Here is a 23,291-nt window from a genome sequence, read left to right on the forward strand (position 1 = left end):
TTGAATTTGCTCTAAAAGTATAATTTTTGGTAAAAATGCAAATGAAAATATCCTATTTTGTATAATTGACAATTTATACTGGGGTAGGGATTGTTGTTTATGAGGAATAGTAGTGGCGGCCGCCAGATAATTAAGCGGCGGCGACTGCCAATTTAATTAAGTGACGGCCGCTAAATAACGACTCTTTCTTTTATTATTAACTATTGAATTAACCGGCTTCTGTAATTTATGACCGTTCCGGAGTGCCGTACTACACGGGAGATTCTATTCCATAAAAGGTAAAATCAATTTATGTTTTGTCGTCGGATCGCGTGTGAATGAGGAAGAAGTCAAGAAAGTCGATCGTAAAATGTTGGTGCTCAGATTATTATTTTCAGCCCTTTTATATTCGAGATGGAATATTGTTTGTGGTACAAATGATGATAAACTACTGCTGGTGAATGTGGTAAGTTGTCTTGGCAGTTACTAGCTTTGCTAATTGAGTATCTTAGCCTCAGTCTGGTCAGCCTATTTTCCTCTCAGGTTAGCCTAGCTACTCGGTGATAGCGGGACAATTCGGCCCGGGACTATTTGGCCCGGGACGATTCGGCCCTGAGACGATTCGGCCCACTTTTGGGCCGAAACATCCCACTATAAAAAAGGCTAATTAAATATGGTAATTTTAAACAAAAATCCATTTTTTATTAATAATATTTTTTCAGTTATATCGACATGGAGACAGATCACCTACATGTGCATATCCAAACGATAAATACAAGGAGGATTATTGGCCGCAGGGTTTTGGTCAACTTTCACAGGTAAACGATACTTTCACCATGGAGCTATAAAATTAATTTTAATTTTATAGCTCCATGCTTTCACAATTTATTAGACTCAATCAATTCCTCCATTTTTTTTGCTGATTAGAATAGCATCAGCAAGCACTAAAAAGCTTTCACAATTAAAATGATTAGAGGCTCATCTTCTCTTCTTATAGATTGGTATGAATCGGCAGTATGATCTAGGCAAGTTCCTTCGCACGAGATATGGTGATTTTCTGAATGAAACCTACATGCGATCACAGTTTGTGGTGCGTAGCACTGATGTTGACCGCACACTTATGTCTGCCCAATGTAATCTTGCTGGACTTTATCCTCCAGTTGGACATCAAGAATGGAATCCGGAACTACTATGGCAACCAATACCTGTCCATGATGTGCCGATATCAGAGGATTATGTAATTTTGTTTTTTAATTTGTGCTACTCAATACATTCATTGATGGATTTTTTTTTAATGTAATGATCTATCAAGACATTCAATTATTTTAAAATGTGATGTTTGTTTACTGTAGGTACTAAGAACAGATGGTGTAAACTGTCCATTATATAATAAACTCTATCAAGATGTACTCAACAGCCCAGAGGTTAAGAAACTGAATGAAGATAATAAGGTATAAAACTTAAATATGTATTGTCCCTTTGACTAATTCCAAAAAAACTGTAAATAGGAACTACTTTCCTACGCCAACTGTACTAACACTCTCCTATACAATTATATTCAGGAATTTCTGGAGAATGTATCAAAAAATGCTGGATATAATAAAACTCTTAAAATATCGGAAATATGGCATCTATATGATCCAGTGTTTGTGGAGGTAAGAGATACACATTAAATCCTTCTGTATTGTGAGTTTATTGTATATTATTTACAGTATACTGTTTTTCTCCTTTATGTTTATAATGCATTATTAATAAATCTGCTTGTTAATTATAAATACTGCATAATAATTCTTGTACAACTATAAATAACAGAACTGTGGTTTCATTTTCAGTTTCAGTTGTTTATATATCTGTTTTGTTTTCTTTTTTCCTATCTCTCGATTATTTTTATTAAATATTTCTTAACTTTTTAATAAATGAACTACACAAGATTCACCTGATATTTTTTACTGTAGAGAATGAATAATTTAACTGAGCCTGGTTGGCTTACAGATGGAGTGTTTGCCAACATTACTCATTTGGCAGATATTGGTATGGCAAATCTATTCAAAGGCAAAGATATTGGGAAGTTAAAAGGAGGTATTATATAATGTTTTTAACAATCAAGTTTATATTTCACAACGTAAATCAATAAATCACAACCCCTTCTTTTTAGACTTCGTTTTAAACTTCTAATCATTATTTATTTGTACTTTTTTCAGGTAATTTAGTACAACTGATGACTGAAAATATGGATAATAAGACTAAAGATGAAGATAGTAAAATGAAGTTTTATATGTATTCAGCAGTAAGAACAAATATTATTTATCAAAATTGCCATAGACCATAATGGTTAGTAAATCAAACTTCTGTGGCCTCCCAATACACATGAAAATACGTTACTCTCTTTGGCCTTCCATAGGTATCAAGATTCCAAGATACCTTACTCTCTCTCTCTCCCGGCTCTTCATAACCCGAAATACGAAAAACCTGCACTCTTTGGACTTAGATACTGGGAGTTTTATGTATACAATTAGTAATACTTAGTATTGTATATTATAAGTTACATAGTTTATTGGGACACACTTTATTTATGTTGGGGTATTTCATAATCATAAATATTTTATTGATGTGATGTCAAAAGGTTTCCTGTTGGCTACAGTATTATTTTGTATTTTTCTTGATTTTCTAATATATTTTTTTTTTAGCATGACACAACATTAGCTGCATTCTTGTCTGCACTACAAATATATAATGGAGTGCAGCCGCCATATGCTACCTGTGTTGGTGTTGAACTTTGGAAAAACAGCAAAATGTATGTATGTTTGCATTAAAAATCTATAGATAAGCCTAAGTCAACTGTTTAATGACAAGAGATCTACATTTTCATTTGATGTAGAAAACAGCAGTGTGTCAATAGTGTCACAAAAAGGGCTTAAAAGTTTACTGATTAAAATGAAGCTGAAAATAAGCACCTCAATCATCTTTTGTTTGTAGATTTAAAGACCTATTTCCAAATTGTGATAGTACAATGTTCTTACACTGAGTATACTTTTTTTTCGCAGGGAGCCTTATGTAAAGATATGGTACAGGAATGATTCTACAACAGAACCATACGACCTATCTATCCCAGGATGCAACATAACTTGTAGTTTTAATGACTTTAAGGCTTTAACGAAAGACATATTACCTGGTGATATTAAAAAGGCTTGCCAGTTGGCAGTAACAGATCAAATGGGTCGGTTCAAAATCAATTTTTAATAGAAATTTAGATAACAAAAAAGTGATTTGTATAGTGAGTGCATTACACATTGAAATAACAAGTTGCTTACTGAAGCGTAGAAACAGGAAAAGAACATAAACCAGGAAATACCCTATTATATAGATACTGACATGTTAGCATTTTTGTCAATGATGCATCTTGACATTTTTATATAATAATAAATTTAAATGTATTTTTTATATTATTTTGTTTTATAGGTTACTTGATCCCAGTAGCAGTTGGTGTGTCAGTGCTTGTTTTAGTAATTATTGCACTGTTGGCGTTTAAAGCAATAAGAAGTACAAAATATCGACGACAGATTAATGAAGATAATGAGCCATGTATATGACAATATAGCCAAATTCCTGTAGTTGATGATTTTGAAATGGAAAATATGCACTAAGTTTGGATGTTAAATTAATTAACATGCCCTCATGTGTACAGTCACTTCTCCAACGATGTTTACAAATTAAAATCATTATTAATGATTATTCAGTGATTTCCAGAATGTTTATTGTGTGTGATTATACTGTAGGAACTACTGTAAGTGTAAATACTAGTTGTGTAATTAACTGAACTAATTTGGGTGTAAATTTTTATTTTGTGTCAGTATGTTGATCTGTATGTGTAAGAAAATACTACTATTATACTATTTCATTTTGTAAACTGCTCTTTTAGTTAGACATTGTTTATTGGACCTACAGGGTATTATATTTGTATATGGTAGATCAGTTTGTTTATCATTAAAGATAAGTAATTTCAACATTAGGCGTAACTGGTGGGTGGTATTAATATTTTATTGTATCTCTTTTATATCGGAGACACAGTCTCAATTGAGATGTGCAACAAGTATACAGTAAATAACAATAAATATTTTGTGTCTATTTACCATCTTTAATTGTTTATATGTATTGTACTGTAGCAAAGTTTTTTTTTGCGATATGCTGGCTGTAATCGCGGTTGAGGACATATACAGTAAAATGACTGAAGTATAGTGGGAAACATTTTAGGAACAGCAAAGATTTGTTAATTCTAGAATTTAACCTCTCTAAAAACGGGCAACAGAAATGAGATTGGAAATTAACGACCCCTATACTTAGAATGGAATAATCCACTATGGTAAGCAAACCAATTCCTCATGACATCATCAATTATGAACGCGTGTACGTTTCCTAGCAACGAAGTAAATGATTTCCTAAATCTGATAAAACTTTGACGACATGTTTCGCGGCGGGGAAGGCTCTGCGTGGTCAACAACAACATAATAAACAACAGAAGCACCTCTAGCTGCCTAGGCCTAGCCATAAAATACATATGAATAAAACCTAATACAATATCTAATGTAGAGAAAAAGTAAATTAATTTGTGGTAAGTACTTCTATTTTAGGGTCTAGCTACGCTAGGCCAACAAAATAAAGGAGCAGAGAAAGAGAGGCTAGCTAGCCAGTCCTGTCTGACTACTAGCTAGCTAGCTGTTATGACGCAGACTAGGCCTAGCCTTAAAGGAGCAAATAAATAAGGTGTAGCCTGTCCTATTTGTAGGCCTATACGTACTGTACAGTAGTCAACCTAGGCCTCTAGCTAGTAGTACTGTACTTATTTAGTAGAGTATTTTTAGTAGCATGATAAATTAACAATTTTTATTTTTTTTTCATTTTTATAGGCCAGATGGCGGATGATACACGATCGCCCGATGTAAAAACAACTGATAATGCACACAGCGATGATGTACAAGAGGGTGCTGAAGTTGATGCTTTGTCTTCCACATCAACCAACAAGACAATTGGAGAAATTCCTCCTCCAAATCAGCAAGTAGTTCGCCGAACATCAAGTCTTACAATTGAAAATGTAAAAAAACTTGAGGAGGCGGCTAATAAAGTAGATAAAGAGTCTGAGCAAAGACCAGTGAGCCCTACCAAGTCTTACATAGAAATCCAAAACTCAAGAACTTCCAGTCCATTAGCACCTCTCAGAAGTTCCTTGATTGTTTCAAGAGACATTGAGGGCAGTGGTTCTCGACAGGAGAGTCTGACAAACTTAGTAACTGCTTCTGAGATAAGGACAGGTAGTCCTAAACCTCTTCCACCAATTAAAAGAAATATAGATGATGCCTGTGATGAAGATAATATAGCCAGTGTTGCTGAAAATGAAAAAACATCTCACAGTACTCTTAATCAACGAGATAGTAAGATAAATGTTTTGAAATTAATTCCTTTACTTTTTTTTAAGCATTTTATTAAGTTAAACCAGACTTATTTGCAATTTGAAATAAACAATTTCGTCTGCTAAAGTAATGAATTTTTATTTTTCATTTTTTAAAGGCCAACCAAGAATTCTAAGCTTTAGAAGAGAACTTCCAGAATCAAGTGAGACAGTTGATGATTCTGCAGTATCCAATCGATCTGCTGTTAAATCACCTGATAGTAGTGTGTCAAAGAAAACAGAGAGATCTGTATCATTTAAACAAGTAAATGATGAGTATGTATGCCTCTTTCTTAACTACACCCACCATAAGATAGATTTTAAGTACAAACTTGAATAATGAGATTTTGTAAATTTTCAATAATAATTGTTAATTCATATTTCAGACGGCCAACAAGCAAAGGGTCAGAACGACAGAAAGGAATTTTAAAATCACCCGCAGTTCGTGAAATTATACGAACAAAGGACAAAGAAGGTCAAGAACATGTTCAAGTTTCCATAGCAACAGAAACAGAATGGAGCTGGTTTGAAAGCATGAAACTTGTTGGTAAAGAAAATCTACAAGACGACTCGGAGAGTAAAGGTATTCACTTTTATAAAACTAATGAAACATGACGACAGGGAGTAATGAGTACCTGCTCAGAAAATCTTGGAGTAAACCCAAATGATGAACAAAGTTGACTCAAATATTAATGTCACTTTGCAATATAAAACTATTGTCTTTTTTTAACCTTCTAGATCAGACTGTTGAAGATGACATTGGCCAAAAGAGCAGGAGCCATCAGTCTTCATTCCTGTCTATGGGATCTGATGCAACAGAAGTCACATTGACTGATCACCAGGCAAATGTTGAACCATGGAAATCAAGAAGTGGTTATGAAGGGCTTCCTCCATTACAACTTGACTCTGAGTCTGAGGTTTGTTCTTGCTCATTAATTTTCCTCATTTGATATTTATATTATTATATATTTTTTGAATAGTGAAATGCTCAAATGAATTCATATCTTTAATATTTTCTGTGTAAATCTTACGAAAACAATGATTTTAGTACATTTATTAATTTAATTCATGACCTGTTTTCAGTTTTCAGATGATGATATTGCCAGCGACTTTGCTTCCAACTTAGAGCTTGTTCCAAACATTGGACCTCCTCTGATTTTAAAATACCAAAGAGAATCTGAGAAGGCAGAGATAAAAGTAAAAAATCCAGTAATTTTAGAAGAGCCACGAATGACACCTGATTCCTTAGCTCTCAGTGAGGAGATTGAGGGTATATTTAGTGGCCAGTGTGAATTCTGTTTTAAAGATATACAACCTTTCCCATCGCCAGAGATGATGGAGGCTTTCTCAGAGAAAGATGTAAGTTTTCCAATAGTCTTGTTTATGCATAAATTTATATTGAGTTGAGTAATAATGCAATGATGATGCAAATGTTGAATTCAGTAATTGAGTAATGGATACAGACATACAAAAATAATTTTAGTATCAATTAATTAATTTTTCCCCAAGCTTTACTGTTGTCTGGACTACCAGAAATTTGTTGAATTTACAATAACACACAGTCCTAGTGCACAATTTCCTGTGGATCTAATTGACGTTACTCCTCACGCTCCATTTGGAAGTAAACAAGCTCGTCGGGCTGCTAAAGAACGAGCTGCACAGAGAATGAGGGAACGTGAAATGGCACGACAAAAGGCAGCTGGAGCTAACCAAGCCAATTTCTATGCTTGTGAGTTGTTTGTAGTTCATACAAGTTTTAGTTTACTAGAAAAGAATATACTTATTTGGATGTGTTTATAAATATAATGATTTCTTTAAAATGACATAAATAGGCAGTCCTTAATTAAACCGATTGGCCAGTAACAGTATAACAATAACAATGTTAATATCTCATTTACTAACTGCATGTTTCTTTTGCTTTACCAACCTGTTTTACTGCTGTTTTTTAAACGGGCAAACTGCATGCATATCTTCAATAATAGTACAAGGTAAGATTTTAATTGCAAATTAATTCGAAATTAACACAATATATTAATATTATTACCATACTACTAATATAATTAAATACATTATTATAATGTCCAAACTGTATTATTAACAAGCATTGCTTTATTGTGTATAGTTGCCAGACAAATGAAAACCATCAACTACGCATTGTCATCACAAAAATACATTGATGATGGATGGACGCTGAGACCAGCAACGGCTGACAGTGACGAGTCTAAGACACCAGATATCTTTGAACCAGAACCAATTGATCCTCCAGCCTTCAGAAACATGGTACAGATTTAGTATTATTGATAATTAATTTTAAAATAATTAAATAAATTCTTTCTTTTGTAACCTGTAACTGCAGATAAAAAGTGACATCCCTTCTGATATTGAGTCAAGTATGGTTAGTACATTTTAGAACATAAAATGCAATTTATATTTACAATTAAAATGTTATTATGATGAAGTATGTGATTTGTATCTACAGAAGCAAGGCGTGAGTGGAGTAAACATACTTGAGAAAACGTATGAGGATGGCAAGTCTTTTCTTATCATGTTCCCTGATGGAACTGGTACAGTTTTGTATCCTTTCATGTTGTATTCATGTTTTATTCAATATTTTACATGAATTTGAATAGATATGTGTCTAAAGTAAGGTTGTGTGATGAGGATGAAAGTCTTTAAACACTTAAGATAATTCATAATGTTACCTTAACTAAAAACTCTTAGCTACCCTTCTGGTCACCCTGCTATAATGATACTTTCAACTGAAAAGGGCAAGTACACATACATTGTACATGATGACCGTCCAGGTACTCAAATCATTCAGGCTGTGTTTGAACCATCTGGACAGGGTACATGCTATCATCCTAATGGAGTGGTCAAGTAAGAAACTTTTATATTATTTATGGACAGAGTACCCAAATCCATAGAAAAAATTAAATATAAACAATCAGTTCACAGAACATGAATTCTAAACCGTCCGGTAATATACTAAATGAGGAAATCTGTGAGAATGAAAAAAATGTCGCCCAACCAAGATTTTTCTCGTTCTCACAAATTTCCTCATTTTTATCAATTCAAATTAATATATTTATATATACAGTATATCAACTAAGTGAAGCATTTAACTAAATATTATGTATTCTAAACAGATTGATTACTTTATTTTAAGGTTGAATATGAACCAATTTGGTGGAGTGTTCCTCGATGGTCAAGGTGCTAGGAAGAAACGTTGGACATGGAAAGATCATACAACACATGTACATGCACCACCTTTCCAACCAATATGCTTTGCAATATCTAAGTATGTGAGCTTAAGATGCTTAGCACAGGACCAAATCACTCTTCTCTATAGCTGCAATAAACGCAGTGTACGATTTAATGTTGGTGTTAAATTGAAGGTAATGGGTTTTTTTTTTAATGCAGTACAGCATATTGACTTTTTTTAAATATTTATTAACTATTTTTGATATTTATTAATACAAATTATCTAATAATGTACTATTATGTGAAAGTACTTAGTGGCAGCTGTTACCAACTTAAGATATTAAACTCATTCTAAGTTGTGGTTCTAATATGTTTTACAGCTTATTGCACCTGAAAATATTCCATTACCTGAAATCGATGAAGATGCGCTTTTCATTTCTGAAGTCAGGACTTATGTTCGGTAAATATTATGGTGTTTTTTTTTTGTACTTTCACTTAGGCACCGACTTTTAAATACTGTCACTAACATTTTTATGTCTTATTCACAGATTGGTAGTTGATAAGGTTGGCAATCTCTTGAAATTTTCCAAGTCTCCAAAATTAGAAAACCTGCGACCTCCACTGCGCATCCAGCATGATGTTATAAAGAATGAAAGGTTAAAGGGCAAGAAGGTTGACCGTAAAGTAGACAAGAAACACGCTCTTGTTACTGTCAACTAGAAACATTACAAACTTACTTTAATTCGTAATGTCTGATTAATTGATGTAAAAAGTTCAAATGGTATAATTGTAATATAGATTTTATCATGTTATTATTTCTGGTGGCTAGAAAATAAAATATATTTTTTTTCAAACTGTTTGAAATCAAATGTTGAATGAATGAAACTGTATTTTGTTGTTTTTGTCTTTTAAATCACCAACTATAGCAGTCCTGTACACAGGGGTCCCAACTCTACCGCTACTCGCGGTAGTCTACCGCTTTTAGTACCCATCTACCGCGCTACCGCTATCTCGACGTTTTCCACCGCATTTTCAAATTTCCTCATATTTTTGGCCAAATTGATTATGCACCACCTAAGCCCAGGCTCAGCCCAGGTCAACAATAGTCAATAACCAGACAAAAGTGAGGCAGGATGACGGTTGAAACAATGTCTATTCATTAAGGCTTCGTGGTCTATTATTGTATTTTTATTTGTATGCACTGCCTTTGTTAAACCGTAACAATAATACTGTAAACACATTTTTTGGCGAATTTAATGTGGTTCACGACAAAATCTCCTGCGAATGGACTTTCCCAAGTTGGGACCTCTGTGTACAGGTCCGATGGGGTCATGCGATTCAAATAATTATATTATACCAATAAAAACAAGTGTTCTACTATACTGTAAATAGTTTTGGGAGTATATTAAATTGGAGCATTCAATCATAATTAGAAGTGATCATTCGTTGACACAACATGCTCGACTGTTACCTCATTAATATTCATGAGGAGAAAGAAAGAATATAAATATTCATTTACTTCAACATAGACTAGAATAATTATTATATAGTGTGTGTATTATACTGTATAGACTGTTACCTCATTAATATTCATGAGAAGAAAGAAAGAATAAAAATATTCATTTACTTCAACATAGACTAGAATAATTATTATATAGTGTGTGTATTATATAGACTGTTACCTCATTAATATTCATGAGAAGAAAGAAAGAATATAAATATTCATTTACTTCAACAGAGACTAGAATATATTATATAGTGTGTGTATTATAGAATGAATAGAAATTTACACAATATGAAATTAATACTGATGAGAAAGATAAATTGTACAACATCAGAAAGATGTTAAATTAATACTGATGAGAAAGATAAATTGTACATCATCAGAAAGATGTACAATTAATACTGATGAGAAAGATAAATTGTACAACATCAGGAAGATGTTAAATTATTATTAATAATCTGATCAAGATCTGGATACAACATTGTTGTGTCATAGTACTACATAGTATAATTAAAGTAGAACGATAAGGCAATAAAAAATAATAAAAATACTAAATTTTGATTGATTAATTTTTGTATCTAACTAATTAGTTTTGTAGATACACGCAATGCTGTTTTGTGTTAAATTGCTAAATACTGTTCCTATGGTGACAAGCAGATCATGTGACCGAGATGTCAACAAACTAAACAGACTAATTGATTGGAAATTCTCCCCGCAGCAGAAGCAGACAGGCTTGACTGGTCATAGTTACGACGGCCGACGAAACACAAATTTATCCTTATTTTTATAACATTTAAGTTTAAAATATGCACAAATCGTATCAGTCTATTCTTCCGTGTCAGAGTAGAATTTTACAGAAAAGATGGGATCAACGATATTACGAAGAACATCGCCAAAAGGTAAGTACTCCGCCGCCGCCAGCTTAAGTTCTAAGTGCGCGACGTGCTTTGTTGTTTGTTTTGACATAAGCAAGGTTTGTTGTATCTGGGCCGGTTTCGTCGTGGTGTACACACCTCTGTTATGAGCTATCCTACTGGGTGGCCTAGATTTAAGGATAGCAGTTTTTCTAAACCTGAATGTACTTAAACCTGAATGTACTTAAACCTGAATGTACTTAAACCTGAATGTACTTAAACCGTAAGTGTTGAGTAAGATCTTTTTTTTTTCAGGTTAAGGAAGCAAAATCAATGGTTGATACATCTGCCCCTAAAACATATGTCCATCTTCATCTTAAACTTAAAAAATTACAGGTAAATAACTACTTGACTTGTACCTATGTTTCAACTTATTTTGTGTATAAAATTTAACTTTTTATTTGTTTCATGTAAAGCAAACAATTTTGTTTTCTTCATTCAGTAACAACAAACTACAGATTGTATATGTACAGTATTAATTTTATTCATATATTTTATATATAATATCCAATACAGGAGAAAAGTTTCTCATTTGAAAATTAAAATACACAGTTAGCAAAGAGTAAACTAAATGTCACCTAACATTTTAATTGTTTTCCAGTTAGAAGAAGAGCGCTTAGCAACGATAGAACGTGATAATCGTATATTGCTTGAGAAGATGTCGTTAATTATGCGTACTAAAGGACGTGTTGATAATAGGAATGACTATGAATACAAAAGGTGAATATATAATACAGTATATGATTATTCAATATGGTAAAGAAAATTATAAATTCTTTTTGTAAGGAATGTTGACAAACTCATTTTTGTTTTTAAATTTGTCTTTCTTAATTCATAATACTATAACTATTATACACTAGTCGTAACAACCTTAAAAATTAAATTGTAAAAATTGAAATTATTCTTTTGTCATCTCCCAAAGTCTAAACAAAGAAAAACGACAACGAGAATTATTGAGAGTAACAAGAGAAAACCAGGAAATTTTGAGACGTATTTTAGCAAGAGAACCAGAATACAACCACTTAAAATGGGAGCAAGAATGGGAAGAGAATGAAGCTTTTATTGACAACATTTCAAGATTTCCCCGAGACTGGTGGGAGCTTGAGCAAAAAGAAAAGGAGCTGCAGAGATTACAAACGGTAATAACATTTTGTAACCGAGAAAATGGATTAATTACAACTTTCAGATAATGATACATAGTAGCTCATATCATTTCATGTCCAATGCAGATTGGGTGAAAGAAATAAACTCATCAACCTATTACCATTCTAATTGTGAATTATATTTTTACATAGGCTGAAGCAAAAGCAAATAGGTCAAGGCCGGCATCAAGAAAAAATAAAAAGAAAGACAATAAGGAAGAGGAAGAAAATGAAGAAGGGGAAAACAAGGAAGAAGAGGAAAACAAGAAAGAGGATGAAAACAAGAAAGAGGATGAAAACAAGAAAGAGGATGAAAACAAGGAAGAGGAGGAAAACAAAGAAGAGGAAAACAAGGAAGAGGAAAAAGAAAGTGAAGAGAAAGAAGAAAAGGAGGCAGAACCAGTAACAGAATAAGGTTGTTTTTGTTTGTTTTTATTATTAAGATTAACAACTACAGAAACATCTGACACAATCTTTAGCAAATATGTGTAACACAAAAATGTGATGTGTCCATAATATAATATGGACATGATGATGTCATATGACTACCATGTTTGGGCATATCACTACCATATTTGGATAGAGTAGACTTATTACTCCATGGTTGGTATGCCAACATAATTAAGTGCAAATGAAAGAAACACAGTTTTTCTTCAAGATTTTAGGTTTGTATACTGTAAGTTCAACAACTATATATTGTTAAGTTTACACTTTATTTTAATTATAATAATTGTCTGTATTTGATTATTAATGGTTTTAATATATGCTAATTAACCCACCAATTATGTAATAATGATTAATTTGTAGAAATGTTATTTAAAAACTTTGTATAAAGTGAATAATAGAGGATTGGAGTTGCTTTTACAAACCAAAAATATAAATGAAATGTAACAAACGTAAAAGATGTAGTAAGATTGTTATTATCAACTAAGCTACGAAGTGTGTCAAAAACTGAGACATTTAAAATAAGTAAAAAAAATCAATTGAAAGCCAGGATCTTGTGAAGCTTTGATACACTTTAAAAACTGTTTTATACAGTATGTATATATTATGCCTATTCTGCAAAATTCAATTTACGCTATGACATTTTGTAGATGTGTACATAGTTACGGTAAACATTTTCTGCTTTGTCCTGCATGCATAAAGCCATATGAAACAAATAGAATAATGTTTGCTGCTTTAATGACTTCCATTTTCTATTAAAAATCCTGGTTCACTATTAATGTGCATAATTTTATTAATCTCTATTCATTTGCATAAAGATGTTGAATAGCTTCAAACCAGAGTAACTCTTCTCTGATTGAAACACTGTACTTAAATTTGTTCACTGCACTTAATACAGTTTGCAAGGCTGCAACACGTTATTATATTTCAGCTCTCAGCTATGTCTACGCAATACGCCTTTGTTTGTCTCACGATATTGAATGTCATACTTTAATAACAAATTGATTGGAAATTTGTTGAGATGTATTATTGTTAAATTAGTCATAAAAATAATCCTATTTATGTTGCAAGACACAATTAGTTATTGATTGTGAAGAGGAGGCAAGTGAGATAATCAAATGGTATTGATTTCTGTCCTTATTTTAAGAAAGATAATACCCTCTAATTTACAATTCTTACTTTGGGGAATATTGTAAAAGTAATTTAAGAAATAATTTTGTCATAATGTAGAATAAAATATATAATTTTAAAAAATCTTCCAAACTGTATGCTAAGTACCGCAGAAAAAGAATATATTATGGATTGTAGATCATAAATGTTTACTATTTTTATAACTTATGCTAATAAAAGCTCAGTGCAACAATGCTCAACTTTAGTTGTTTTTTTCTCATTTTTGAATATAGTATTTGTGTATTTTGTATTTTAAATATCACCCTTGTTAACTATGATGCAAATTTAAACAGTATATTATTGGAAAAAAAAATAAAAACTTTAAAAACGAGATTATAAATGAATCAAACCTATCATCTTAAAACGATACTTTTTATCTAATTTTTAAATTTGTTATTTGTTCGTTTTGTTTGTATATATCATAATCATACCGCAAAAAAGAAAGTTTACAACCCATATCTCACCCCATGGATACCCATTACAATGATCTGTCCTGCTGCGGAGATCATATCGATCGATGATGATATCATCACGAATTATCGCTCGCCGTCTGAGGGGGTTGTTGTCAGCGAATCGCTCGAGTTATCGTTGTTGAATTGCACCAACTGCGCTGCGGAGGCTCGGAGCGGAGACAGAGAGCCGGCCCGGAACCTGGATGGTGCAAATATGGGTTACCAAACTCCGTTACTGTGTATATTATGCTCTTTATATGTTTCCGGAAATGCTGAAAGCCAAAAAAAGTGTTCTAAGGATCCTGAAGATTTGGCACAAGATAGTGCAGAAAAACAACACCAACTTGATAGCCTGAATTTACTCCTATTTCTTAGCCTGCTTGTGCTGACTATTTTGACAATTTGGCTGTTCAAGCAGCATCGTTTCCGCTATGTGCACGAGACTGGCTTGGCTATGCTGTATGGTAAGTTTCGGTCACGCCCCCTATCATGAAAGGGTTTATGGCCTAACTAGGCCATGGTGGTATTGTTTTTATTCTGTAATAACAACAAATACTAAAGCGATATTGATGATTTATGGTGTATGATAATTTATATGAAAAAGATGAACCTTTTTGATATATATGATGTGTTTATTTATCCCACATCATAAACAAAAGTTAATTTTTAAATTATTATTAATTTTAAAAAGAAAATACTATTTTAAGATTCAAAATAGATTGATGATTTAAATAAAGATGAATCAATTATGCACTTGTCAATTGTATGACCCACTATAGTACAACCCCCCCCCCCCCCCCCCATGGGTGCGTCATTTACAAATAATTATTGACGCAGGGGTGCTTCAAAAAACCTAATGGTACGTCACATCAATGAACAATGGACTGGCATGTCAATGTCCGTCACTTTGCCACCCATAAACAACAGTTTGTCAAAATGGGTGCATCATGGTCACCTAAAGCCTAGGTAAGCCATATTTTTGACGCGTCATAGTATTCATAAGGTATGAAGCACATCGGACAAATAACATAGCTCTCCCAGGGGTCATATAATGGGTCATACAATTGACAAGTGCATTATTCTACTACTGCACATAATATAATTCACTGGTTCAGATCCTGGACGGACAGATTCTTAGATTACAGTATTAATTATCTGTGATGTATTGCCACATCCAAAATTAATGAATGCTAGATTATTATATCATCTTATCATAAATTACTGAGAAAGTAATTTTCAATTCAAATCATAAACATTCCTCTATTCACTTATTTTCAGTTTACTGCAATATTGCTAATTAAAATGTATGAACAAATAACATAATGCAGTTAATTAAAGCATAATTTAAAACTATTATGATTTGAATTGAAACAGTTTAATGACCACACTGCTTTCCTTCATTTTCACTTTATTTTCTATATTTGGTTGTCATATTATTTTACTGTATATTATGATTATGTTCCATCTTCTTAGTAGCCCTAGTAGAAATCCATATTGGAGAAGGGATCCACTCAGAAACTTAGTATGCAATAATTAGTGGTTACAAGATATCTAATGTAAACAGTGGATTCTGTCAAAATTATTGACTTTCAATCAAATAATATGAAACGAAGACTAGGCCTAGTGCTATTTGCACTGTGAACATATTATGATACTATACTGTACTATATAATAGTCTTCTTTTCTTGTTTGTTTTTGCATTCTATATAAATTATGATTAGATTTTTAGAACTATAATCAAAGGGTATCATACAGTACTGTTTTAGTATATTCATGGCTTCACAGTACTGTAAATCTACAATTTGAAAATAAATTTTTGTATAATTCTTAAAAGCACTGTTTTTTTTCTCCATTGTGTAAAGGAGTGATTGTTGGAGCAATTGTATATTATTCAAGTAGTGATAAGTTAAACAACCATGAACGATCCAGTCGGTCTAGTAATAGTTGTGATGCACAGCCAGCAAGTACACTACTGTTAGAAGTTGAATATCCAGACAATAGCCAAGTAATATATCAGTATAGACAAGAAGGAATAGCACAGAATACACCAAATGCCACTAACACAGATTTTGAAGAAAAGGTAAGCAGAATCATTAACTAACATCATGTCTCCTGAAAAATAATAAATCTGGAACAGTAGAGACTTTCAATAAATTATGATTTAATTAATTAAGTGTAAATTTGTCTTTAATTTTACAGGTAAATTTTGACCCAGAGACTTTTTTCAATGTGTTGCTGCCACCAATTATATTTTATGCAGGATACAGTCTTAAGAGAGTAAGTTACTTCTGTTTCTTTCGTAGCAATAGTGTTTTACTGTCACATGTTTTTGCTATTTACTGTACCTAAATCAATTTGTTGTAAATATGCTTTGTTCCCACTCTTCCCTGTTGTTACTAAGCAATTTTTGTTTCATATTTCAGCGTCATTTTTTTAGGAATCTTGGCTCTATCATGATGTATGCATTTCTTGGGACTTGTATTTCATGTTTTGTTGTTGGGTAAGTAATAGGTATATCAATCAATGACATTTATTAAGCATATTCTTGCAATCATAAAGAAGTTTACAAAAATTTAACATAATTTTGTCTTGTGAATAGGGGTATAATGTACGTATTCGTAGTGAAACTTATTCAGATTGAGAACTTTAATATCCAGGATTGCTTTTTATTTGGAGCTATCATCTCAGCCACAGACCCAGGTGAGTGTGTCATAGGTTACATCAACTACTTTTTATTCTTCTCATCTCCTGATCTGATTCTATGTAATGCCTGGTGATGTATGATGTGTACTGTATAATCTTAAAAAGTGTAAATGTACAGGTTTTTTTTCTTCTCTAAATTATGAATATAAATGTGTTCTTTGCAGTTACTGTACTAGCTGTGTTCCATGACTTGCATGTTGACATGGATATGTATATATTAGTGTTTGGAGAAAGTGTTTTAAATGATGCAGTTGCTATTGTGCTTTCAAGGTAATTAGTATGTGAGTTAGTAAAGAGAGGATGCAATAATATTTATAATTGATTAAAATTTAGAAAGCTAATGAAAAGAACATTCTTAATGAATTAATTGTTATTTTATTTATTTTATTATTTATTCAATTTTCTGCCATATACAATACAAAAAAGTCAAACACTTATAAAAGGGGGCAAGGAAAGACCATCCTTAGGTTTATGTTATCCTTAATATTTTCAGTATAACCTAATATTGTAAACTCTAAATTATCTCTTTTTTTGTAGAACGGTTACAGAATTTAAAGACAGCAGTTTCACAGCAGGAGCTTTCTTCAGTTCTCTAGGAGTTTTCTTTGGAGTTTTTATTGGTTCTTTTGCCATCGGTGCTCTGCTAGGCTGTTTCACAGCTCTTATATCCTTTATGCTTCAGTGGATCAGTCATGTTACATCTGGAAAATTGAGTCTATCTCTCTGTGACTCTACATTTGGAAATGCAATCAGTTGGGATTAGGCTATTGGGATTGAACTAGTAAATATGTTAACATATTTAAGGTGGTTTAATTGTTATTCTGTTTTCACTTCCCTAATATGTATATACTGTATATTAATAATCTAATTGACTATTAACATAGTACCTACCTATTATACATTTTTGTGGAGCTTGTAAAGAATTTGACAAGCAGGTATTGTATTCTAAACCTCCAATTATAGTCACTTAGCTACAAATGATATATTTTACTTAACTGTCAATGTTTACCTAACTAAATTCACCAAAGTGCGTGAATTCCCTCTTCTGGAAACAGCTCTCTTTTTCATCATGTCCTACAGCTCTTACCTGATGGCAGAGGCAGCACAATTAACAGGCAAGTTACCCTACCATGATTTCACAGCCAACATTCAAAATACACAAACTACAATATGTTTAAACAATAGGGAATGAATGAAATATTCTTATGTTTTTCAATAGGAATTGTTTCAATTTTATTCTGTGGAGTAACACAAGCACATTACACATATAATAACTTATCTGAAGAATCGAAGAGAAGGACAAGAGAGGTAACATTTTTATTTTCCTCCCAAGACATTTTTGGTACAATGGCTATGAATGACAAAAATAAATATTTGTCAACATTAGAAATGAGGTTTGCCTGTTCAAGCACCAGAAAACCCACTAGATGAAATCCTGAAATATTGTTGTAGTGTGTTTTTTTTTTCAGTTATTTGAGTTGTTAAATTTCCTAGCTGAGAACTTTATCTTTTCTTATATGGGAATATCCATGTTCAACAAGAATAATCAACAGTTTAACGTCTTGTTTGTGTTATCAGCTTTTGTATCCTTTTTGTGTTTTTTAAAGAGATTACATTTTATTCAATTGCTCTCAGGTTAATAAGCTATATTGATTTAAGCATAGAAGAAATAACTTATTTCTTCATAATTTAAGTATGTAATACATGAAATAAAGTACAGATGCTTATTTATCCTTAACTGGTGTTCCAGCTTGCCATAATATTAGGCCGTTTGTGTAATATTTATCCATTATCATTTTTACTAAATTTGGGTCGGAAAAAGAAAATAGGAATGAACATTCAACATATGCTAATGTTTTCAGGTATGTTACTTAATGTTATTGATATTGAGGAGCGAGTGGAATCCCAAAGTATACGTACCTACCTTGTACACAATCAAATTGTTACTGTTACAACCTTCTTCTTGATCTTCCCTCCTACACCCCTCTTGCTTGTCTTCGTCCGACTGATCAAAACCTACTGGTTGTTCCTAAAGGTGTTTTATGTTCTCTGCTGCTTCTCTTTGGAATTCTCTCCCTCGACATATTACTAAACCAACTATCTATTGCTATTTTTAAAAAAGAACGCATCTTTTTAACATTATATGTTATATTATAGGTTTGCGTGGTGCTATAGCATTTGCATTAGCTATTCGTAACACAGCTTCAGAAAGCAGACAGTTGATGTTGAATGCTACTCTTATCATTGTATTAATAACCGTTATATTTTGTGGAGGATTGTCAACACAAATGTTAGCTTGGCTTAAAATCAGGTATGACACATTTTTAATTTGCAATTCTTTTTTCTTTTTTTTTCTCATCTGTAAAGATTAATTAATGATAGAAAACCAATATATTTGGTGATTAATTTGACCCAATTTTTCTTCTTTTTTTTTCAGAGTTGGTGTTGAAGACGATGATGAACAACAAGGACACCATGTAGATTCAGTAAGTATGATACTTAAAAAGTGTAAGTATGATACATACATTCAAGCGATTTCAAAACACAGTGGTGTGCTATTGGTTTTTATTTAGCTCTATTAAGACATAACATCTTATGTTGACAAATCTATGCTATGTTGACAAATCTATGCTATGTTGACAAATCTATGCTATGTTGACAAATCTATGCTATGTTGACAAATCTATGCTATGTTGACAAATCTATGCTATGTTGACAAATCTATGCTATGTTGACAAATCAAATAATAAAACATACTGTATAAGGAAGAACTATAATTTTGCTTGGCTTTAGGACCATCTAAATATTTCTTTACAAAATATTTCCAAAAATAAGTGGATGAACTTTTCATGTATTGTCTCAAAACAGGGTACAATAGAACATCAGTTGCATCGTCAACGGCAAAAAGAGAAACAAGCTAAGATAGTTGCACTGTGGTATGAATTTGACTTTAAGTATCCTTTTGTGATCAAAGTAATGTTTAGTTATGACCAAGATGTTTTTCTAGTAAGAATTTGTTTTCGGATTAATTTGTATAAAACACTTTAACCTTACTAATTAGCTAATTCTTTTACCATCTGCAACAGATGTCCTATTTGAAAACCTTTGCAGTTTGGTAATTTGGTAACTTACTACTGCTACTATAAACTGGAACATTATTACTTTTTTGTTGAACCAAATAATACATACACAAATGGTATAAATACATTTAGTGATGTTTCGTTGACATACTGTCAACTTCTTCAAACTACTGTTTGGAATAGTCTGTACAGTCTTGGAGACGCTATGTAGCGCCACCAGTCGTCTTGTTGTTGCTACTATGTTTTACTATGTGCTCCTTAACTTTTATGAAGATATATGAAACCAATTTTTACAAATAAAGGAGCAGACTTGAGAGAAACGTTACCAGCATGCTGTCTACCAGTAGCACACTGTCTTATAAAACAGGTAAACAATTTATTTAAAAAAAATTGAAATAACAGTTTTGAGTTGTGAGGTAGGTATGAAAGATGAACTAAAACTGATAGAAAACCACACACTTCATTTGCATAATAAATATTTTTTTAGGATGAAATGATTGTAGAAGACAGCGACACAGATTTTATATTATCGGAGGATGATATTGCACCAACTGACTCCAATCAAGACACTCCTTCAGACACATTACCAGAAGATGATGCTGCTCTTGATGGTGACCTGGGGTTAGGAGCAACTAAACTACAAGGGATTCCACCAATGCCTAGCCAGCAAACTATTATATGAAAGCCATTATGAAATTAACAGAAGATCATGCTGCTCTTGATGGTGACCTGGGGTTAGGAGCAACTAAACTACAAGGGGTTCCACCTATGCCTAGCCAGCAAACTATTATATGAAAGCCATTGTTATGAAATTACCAGAAGATCATGCTGCTCTTGATGGTGACCTGGGGTTAGGAGCAACTAAACTACAAGGGATTCCACCAATGCCTAGCCAGCAAACTATTATATGAAAGCCATTATGAAATTACCAGAAGATGATGCTGCTCTTGATGGTGACCTGGGGTTAGGAGCAACTAAACTACAAGGGATTCCACCAATGCCTAGCCAGCAAACTATTATATGAAAGCCATTATGAAATTAACAGAAGATCATGCTGCTCTTGATGGTGACCTGGGGTTAGGAGCAACTAAACTACAAGGGGTTCCACCTATGCCTAGCCAGCAAACTATTATATGAAAGCCATTGTTATGAAATTACCAGAAGATGATTCTGCTCTTGATGGTGACCTGGGGTTAGGAGCAACTAAACTACAAGGGGTTCCACCTATGCCTAGCCAGCAAACTATTATATGAAAGCCATTATGAAATTAACAGAAGATCATGCTGCTCTTGATGGTGACCTGGGGTTAGGAGCAACTAAACTACAAGGGATTCCACCAATGCCTAGCCAGCAAACTATTATATGAAAGCCATTATGAAATTACCAGAAGATGATTCTGCTCTTGATGGTGACCTAGGGTTCGGAGCAACTAAACTACAAGGGGTTCCACCAATGCCTAGCCAGCAAACTATTATATGAAAGCCATTATGAAATTACCAGAAGATCATGCTGCTCTTGATGGTGACCTGGGGTTAGGAGCAACTAAACTACAAGGGATTCCACCAATGCCTAGCCAGCAAACTATTATATGAAAGCCATTATGAAATTACCAGAAGATGATTCTGCTCTTGATGGTGACCTAGGGTTCGGAGCAACTAAACTACAAGGTATTCCACCTATGCCTAGCCAGCAAACTATTATATGAAAGCCATTATGAAATTACCAGAAGATGATTCTGCTCTTGATGGTGACCTAGGGTTCGGAGCAACTAAACTACAAGGTATTCCACCAATGCCTAGCCAGCAAACTATTATATGAAAGCCATTGTTATGAATTGTCTTTCCAAGTCTACGATAATAATATGCTCAATCTTTTGGTTATTAAAATTACAAACATAAACTACACAGAAGATGTAATGCTATTTTTGGTAACTAAACTTAGTAACTATCCACAAGCCCAATTTTTTACAGTTGTTACATTTACACACCAAAATAATTCTGATCCGATGACTTTAGTGTATTCACAATAAATATTCCTAATAATTCTTGATAATTATATCTGTAATATAAATATATATATTATTTGATTTATGCATTATAATTATTACCATATAATATACTATAGTTATATATATATATATCTATTAATAAATTGTCATTATTAATTTACAGTACTTATTATTAGATGTTAAGATTAAGTATGTATTCAGAAATTATATTGTATATATTCTTGTATTATTTTTATATGTAGTTAATAAAATTAATATCATTTTGAATATTTTATTATATGTATGTTTTTAAAGTATGTGTGTTATAAGAGGATCTACTTAGTTGATGTTTAAATTTTATTATACCAATGATTTTCCTTTTATGACCTCTTGTCTTCAGTGACCTATTTATTGAGGTCATATTTTTGCTGCTGAATATAGAATGTAAAAGTACTAAACAATGTGATTATTTTCAGACTTATTTTATCCATTTTTTTTTGTACATTTGTATTGCAGCATAAGGTATAAGAAATATTATAGCAAACATGATTTTGAAATTTACTAATAAATTTAAAAAGCTGAAACCTTTTATTGGTTAGATATTCCAATAGTTGGAAATACAATATTGTTGTTTTGTCAATGTTTATTACAATCAAATTGTAGGCATTATAGATATAAATTGATGTAAATGATCAAATACAAAAGCAATTTTAATATTATAGTTCATGTACAGTATACAATGTCAGCACAAATTCAATTGTTGATTGAATTATCTTTAAAAATATATTGTCCCCTGGATAAAAATGATTTAAAACATTTGTTTGTTGTTCATAGGCCATTTTATTGTTACATAGTTATTCTTTTTGGATCGAAAACAAAATTATCTGAAAATGTACAGTATAAAGTATTCAACGCCCATTATGTTGAAGAAGTCACTAAACAATTTACTGTTACTACAGTTTTAGTTTTGTTGGTTTCTGATTCACTTTTTGGGGTTTCCCAACACGTTGCTAAATTAATTGCCGGCGGCGTTACCTTCTTAATAACGTAACGTTTAGCTTTGTTAATCCAAGCCAAGTTAAAATTACAATCATCCGAGGTGATTATTCTAGATGTTATTGGTATTTGTTACTATAAAAAAAGCAAGAATGGTCATATTGCACAAAATCAACTTATTTTATGTTTAAGGTCTATAATGTCATACTTTATACAGTTATAATCTATTAAGAAGTTGGCAATAAATGTTATTTTATACAGGTTTTATAACCATGA

The 23,291-nt window shown here is 32.3% G+C and overlaps 4 protein-coding genes across 5 annotated transcripts; all 4 read left to right on the forward strand.

The window, feature by feature from the left end:
- The first annotated feature begins 289 nt into the window (after positions 1 to 289).
- LOC144843545 (prostatic acid phosphatase-like) lies at positions 290 to 4,104 on the forward strand. The gene is made up of 10 exons (XM_078700355.1): positions 290 to 445; positions 702 to 797; positions 977 to 1,216; positions 1,332 to 1,430; positions 1,542 to 1,634; positions 1,935 to 2,058; positions 2,181 to 2,266; positions 2,667 to 2,773; positions 3,024 to 3,196; positions 3,439 to 4,104. Exons 1-10 carry the CDS (start codon positions 350 to 352, stop codon positions 3,567 to 3,569), a joined length of 1,245 nt encoding a protein of 414 aa, XP_078556481.1. The 5' UTR covers positions 290 to 349; the 3' UTR covers positions 3,570 to 4,104.
- Positions 4,105 to 4,436: 332 nt separating this feature from the next.
- LOC144841875 (glutamate-rich protein 6-like) lies at positions 4,437 to 9,508 on the forward strand. Its single transcript, XM_078698146.1, has 13 exons — positions 4,437 to 4,588; positions 4,884 to 5,405; positions 5,542 to 5,698; positions 5,809 to 6,005; positions 6,161 to 6,339; positions 6,506 to 6,781; positions 6,932 to 7,151; positions 7,545 to 7,702; positions 7,902 to 7,996; positions 8,144 to 8,299; positions 8,589 to 8,817; positions 9,004 to 9,083; positions 9,172 to 9,508. The coding sequence occupies exons 2-13, from the start codon at positions 4,889 to 4,891 to the stop codon at positions 9,341 to 9,343; spliced, it is 2,436 nt and encodes an 811-aa protein (XP_078554272.1). The 5' UTR covers positions 4,437 to 4,588; positions 4,884 to 4,888; the 3' UTR covers positions 9,344 to 9,508.
- A 1,304-nt stretch (positions 9,509 to 10,812) lies between these two features.
- On the forward strand, positions 10,813 to 14,073 carry LOC144842967 (sperm axonemal maintenance protein CFAP97D1-like). 2 transcript variants are annotated; one of them, XM_078699601.1, is made up of 6 exons: positions 10,813 to 11,026; positions 11,297 to 11,377; positions 11,643 to 11,761; positions 11,964 to 12,180; positions 12,337 to 12,477; positions 12,529 to 14,073. In XM_078699601.1, exons 1-6 carry the CDS (start codon positions 10,934 to 10,936, stop codon positions 12,595 to 12,597), a joined length of 720 nt encoding a protein of 239 aa, XP_078555727.1. In that variant the 5' UTR covers positions 10,813 to 10,933; the 3' UTR covers positions 12,598 to 14,073. The 2 variants fall into 2 exon arrangements, with proteins under 2 accessions (XP_078555727.1, XP_078555726.1); XM_078699600.1 differs by having other exon boundaries at positions 12,337 to 14,073.
- A 373-nt stretch (positions 14,074 to 14,446) lies between these two features.
- On the forward strand, positions 14,447 to 22,121 carry LOC144842966 (sodium/hydrogen exchanger 6-like). The gene is made up of 16 exons (XM_078699599.1): positions 14,447 to 14,713; positions 16,112 to 16,329; positions 16,449 to 16,526; positions 16,673 to 16,749; positions 16,849 to 16,949; positions 17,117 to 17,222; positions 17,490 to 17,621; positions 17,967 to 18,067; positions 18,172 to 18,260; positions 18,422 to 18,535; positions 18,703 to 18,814; positions 19,110 to 19,263; positions 19,390 to 19,438; positions 19,821 to 19,906; positions 20,306 to 20,399; positions 20,520 to 22,121. The coding sequence occupies exons 1-16, from the start codon at positions 14,464 to 14,466 to the stop codon at positions 20,712 to 20,714; spliced, it is 1,956 nt and encodes a 651-aa protein (XP_078555725.1). The 5' UTR covers positions 14,447 to 14,463; the 3' UTR covers positions 20,715 to 22,121.
- Positions 22,122 to 23,291: the final 1,170 nt, after the last annotated feature.

This window comes from Antedon bifida, chromosome 5 (genome assembly GCF_963402885.1).
Source record: "Antedon bifida chromosome 5, ecAntBifi1.1, whole genome shotgun sequence".
Lineage (NCBI taxonomy): Eukaryota > Metazoa > Echinodermata > Crinoidea > Comatulida > Antedonidae > Antedon > Antedon bifida.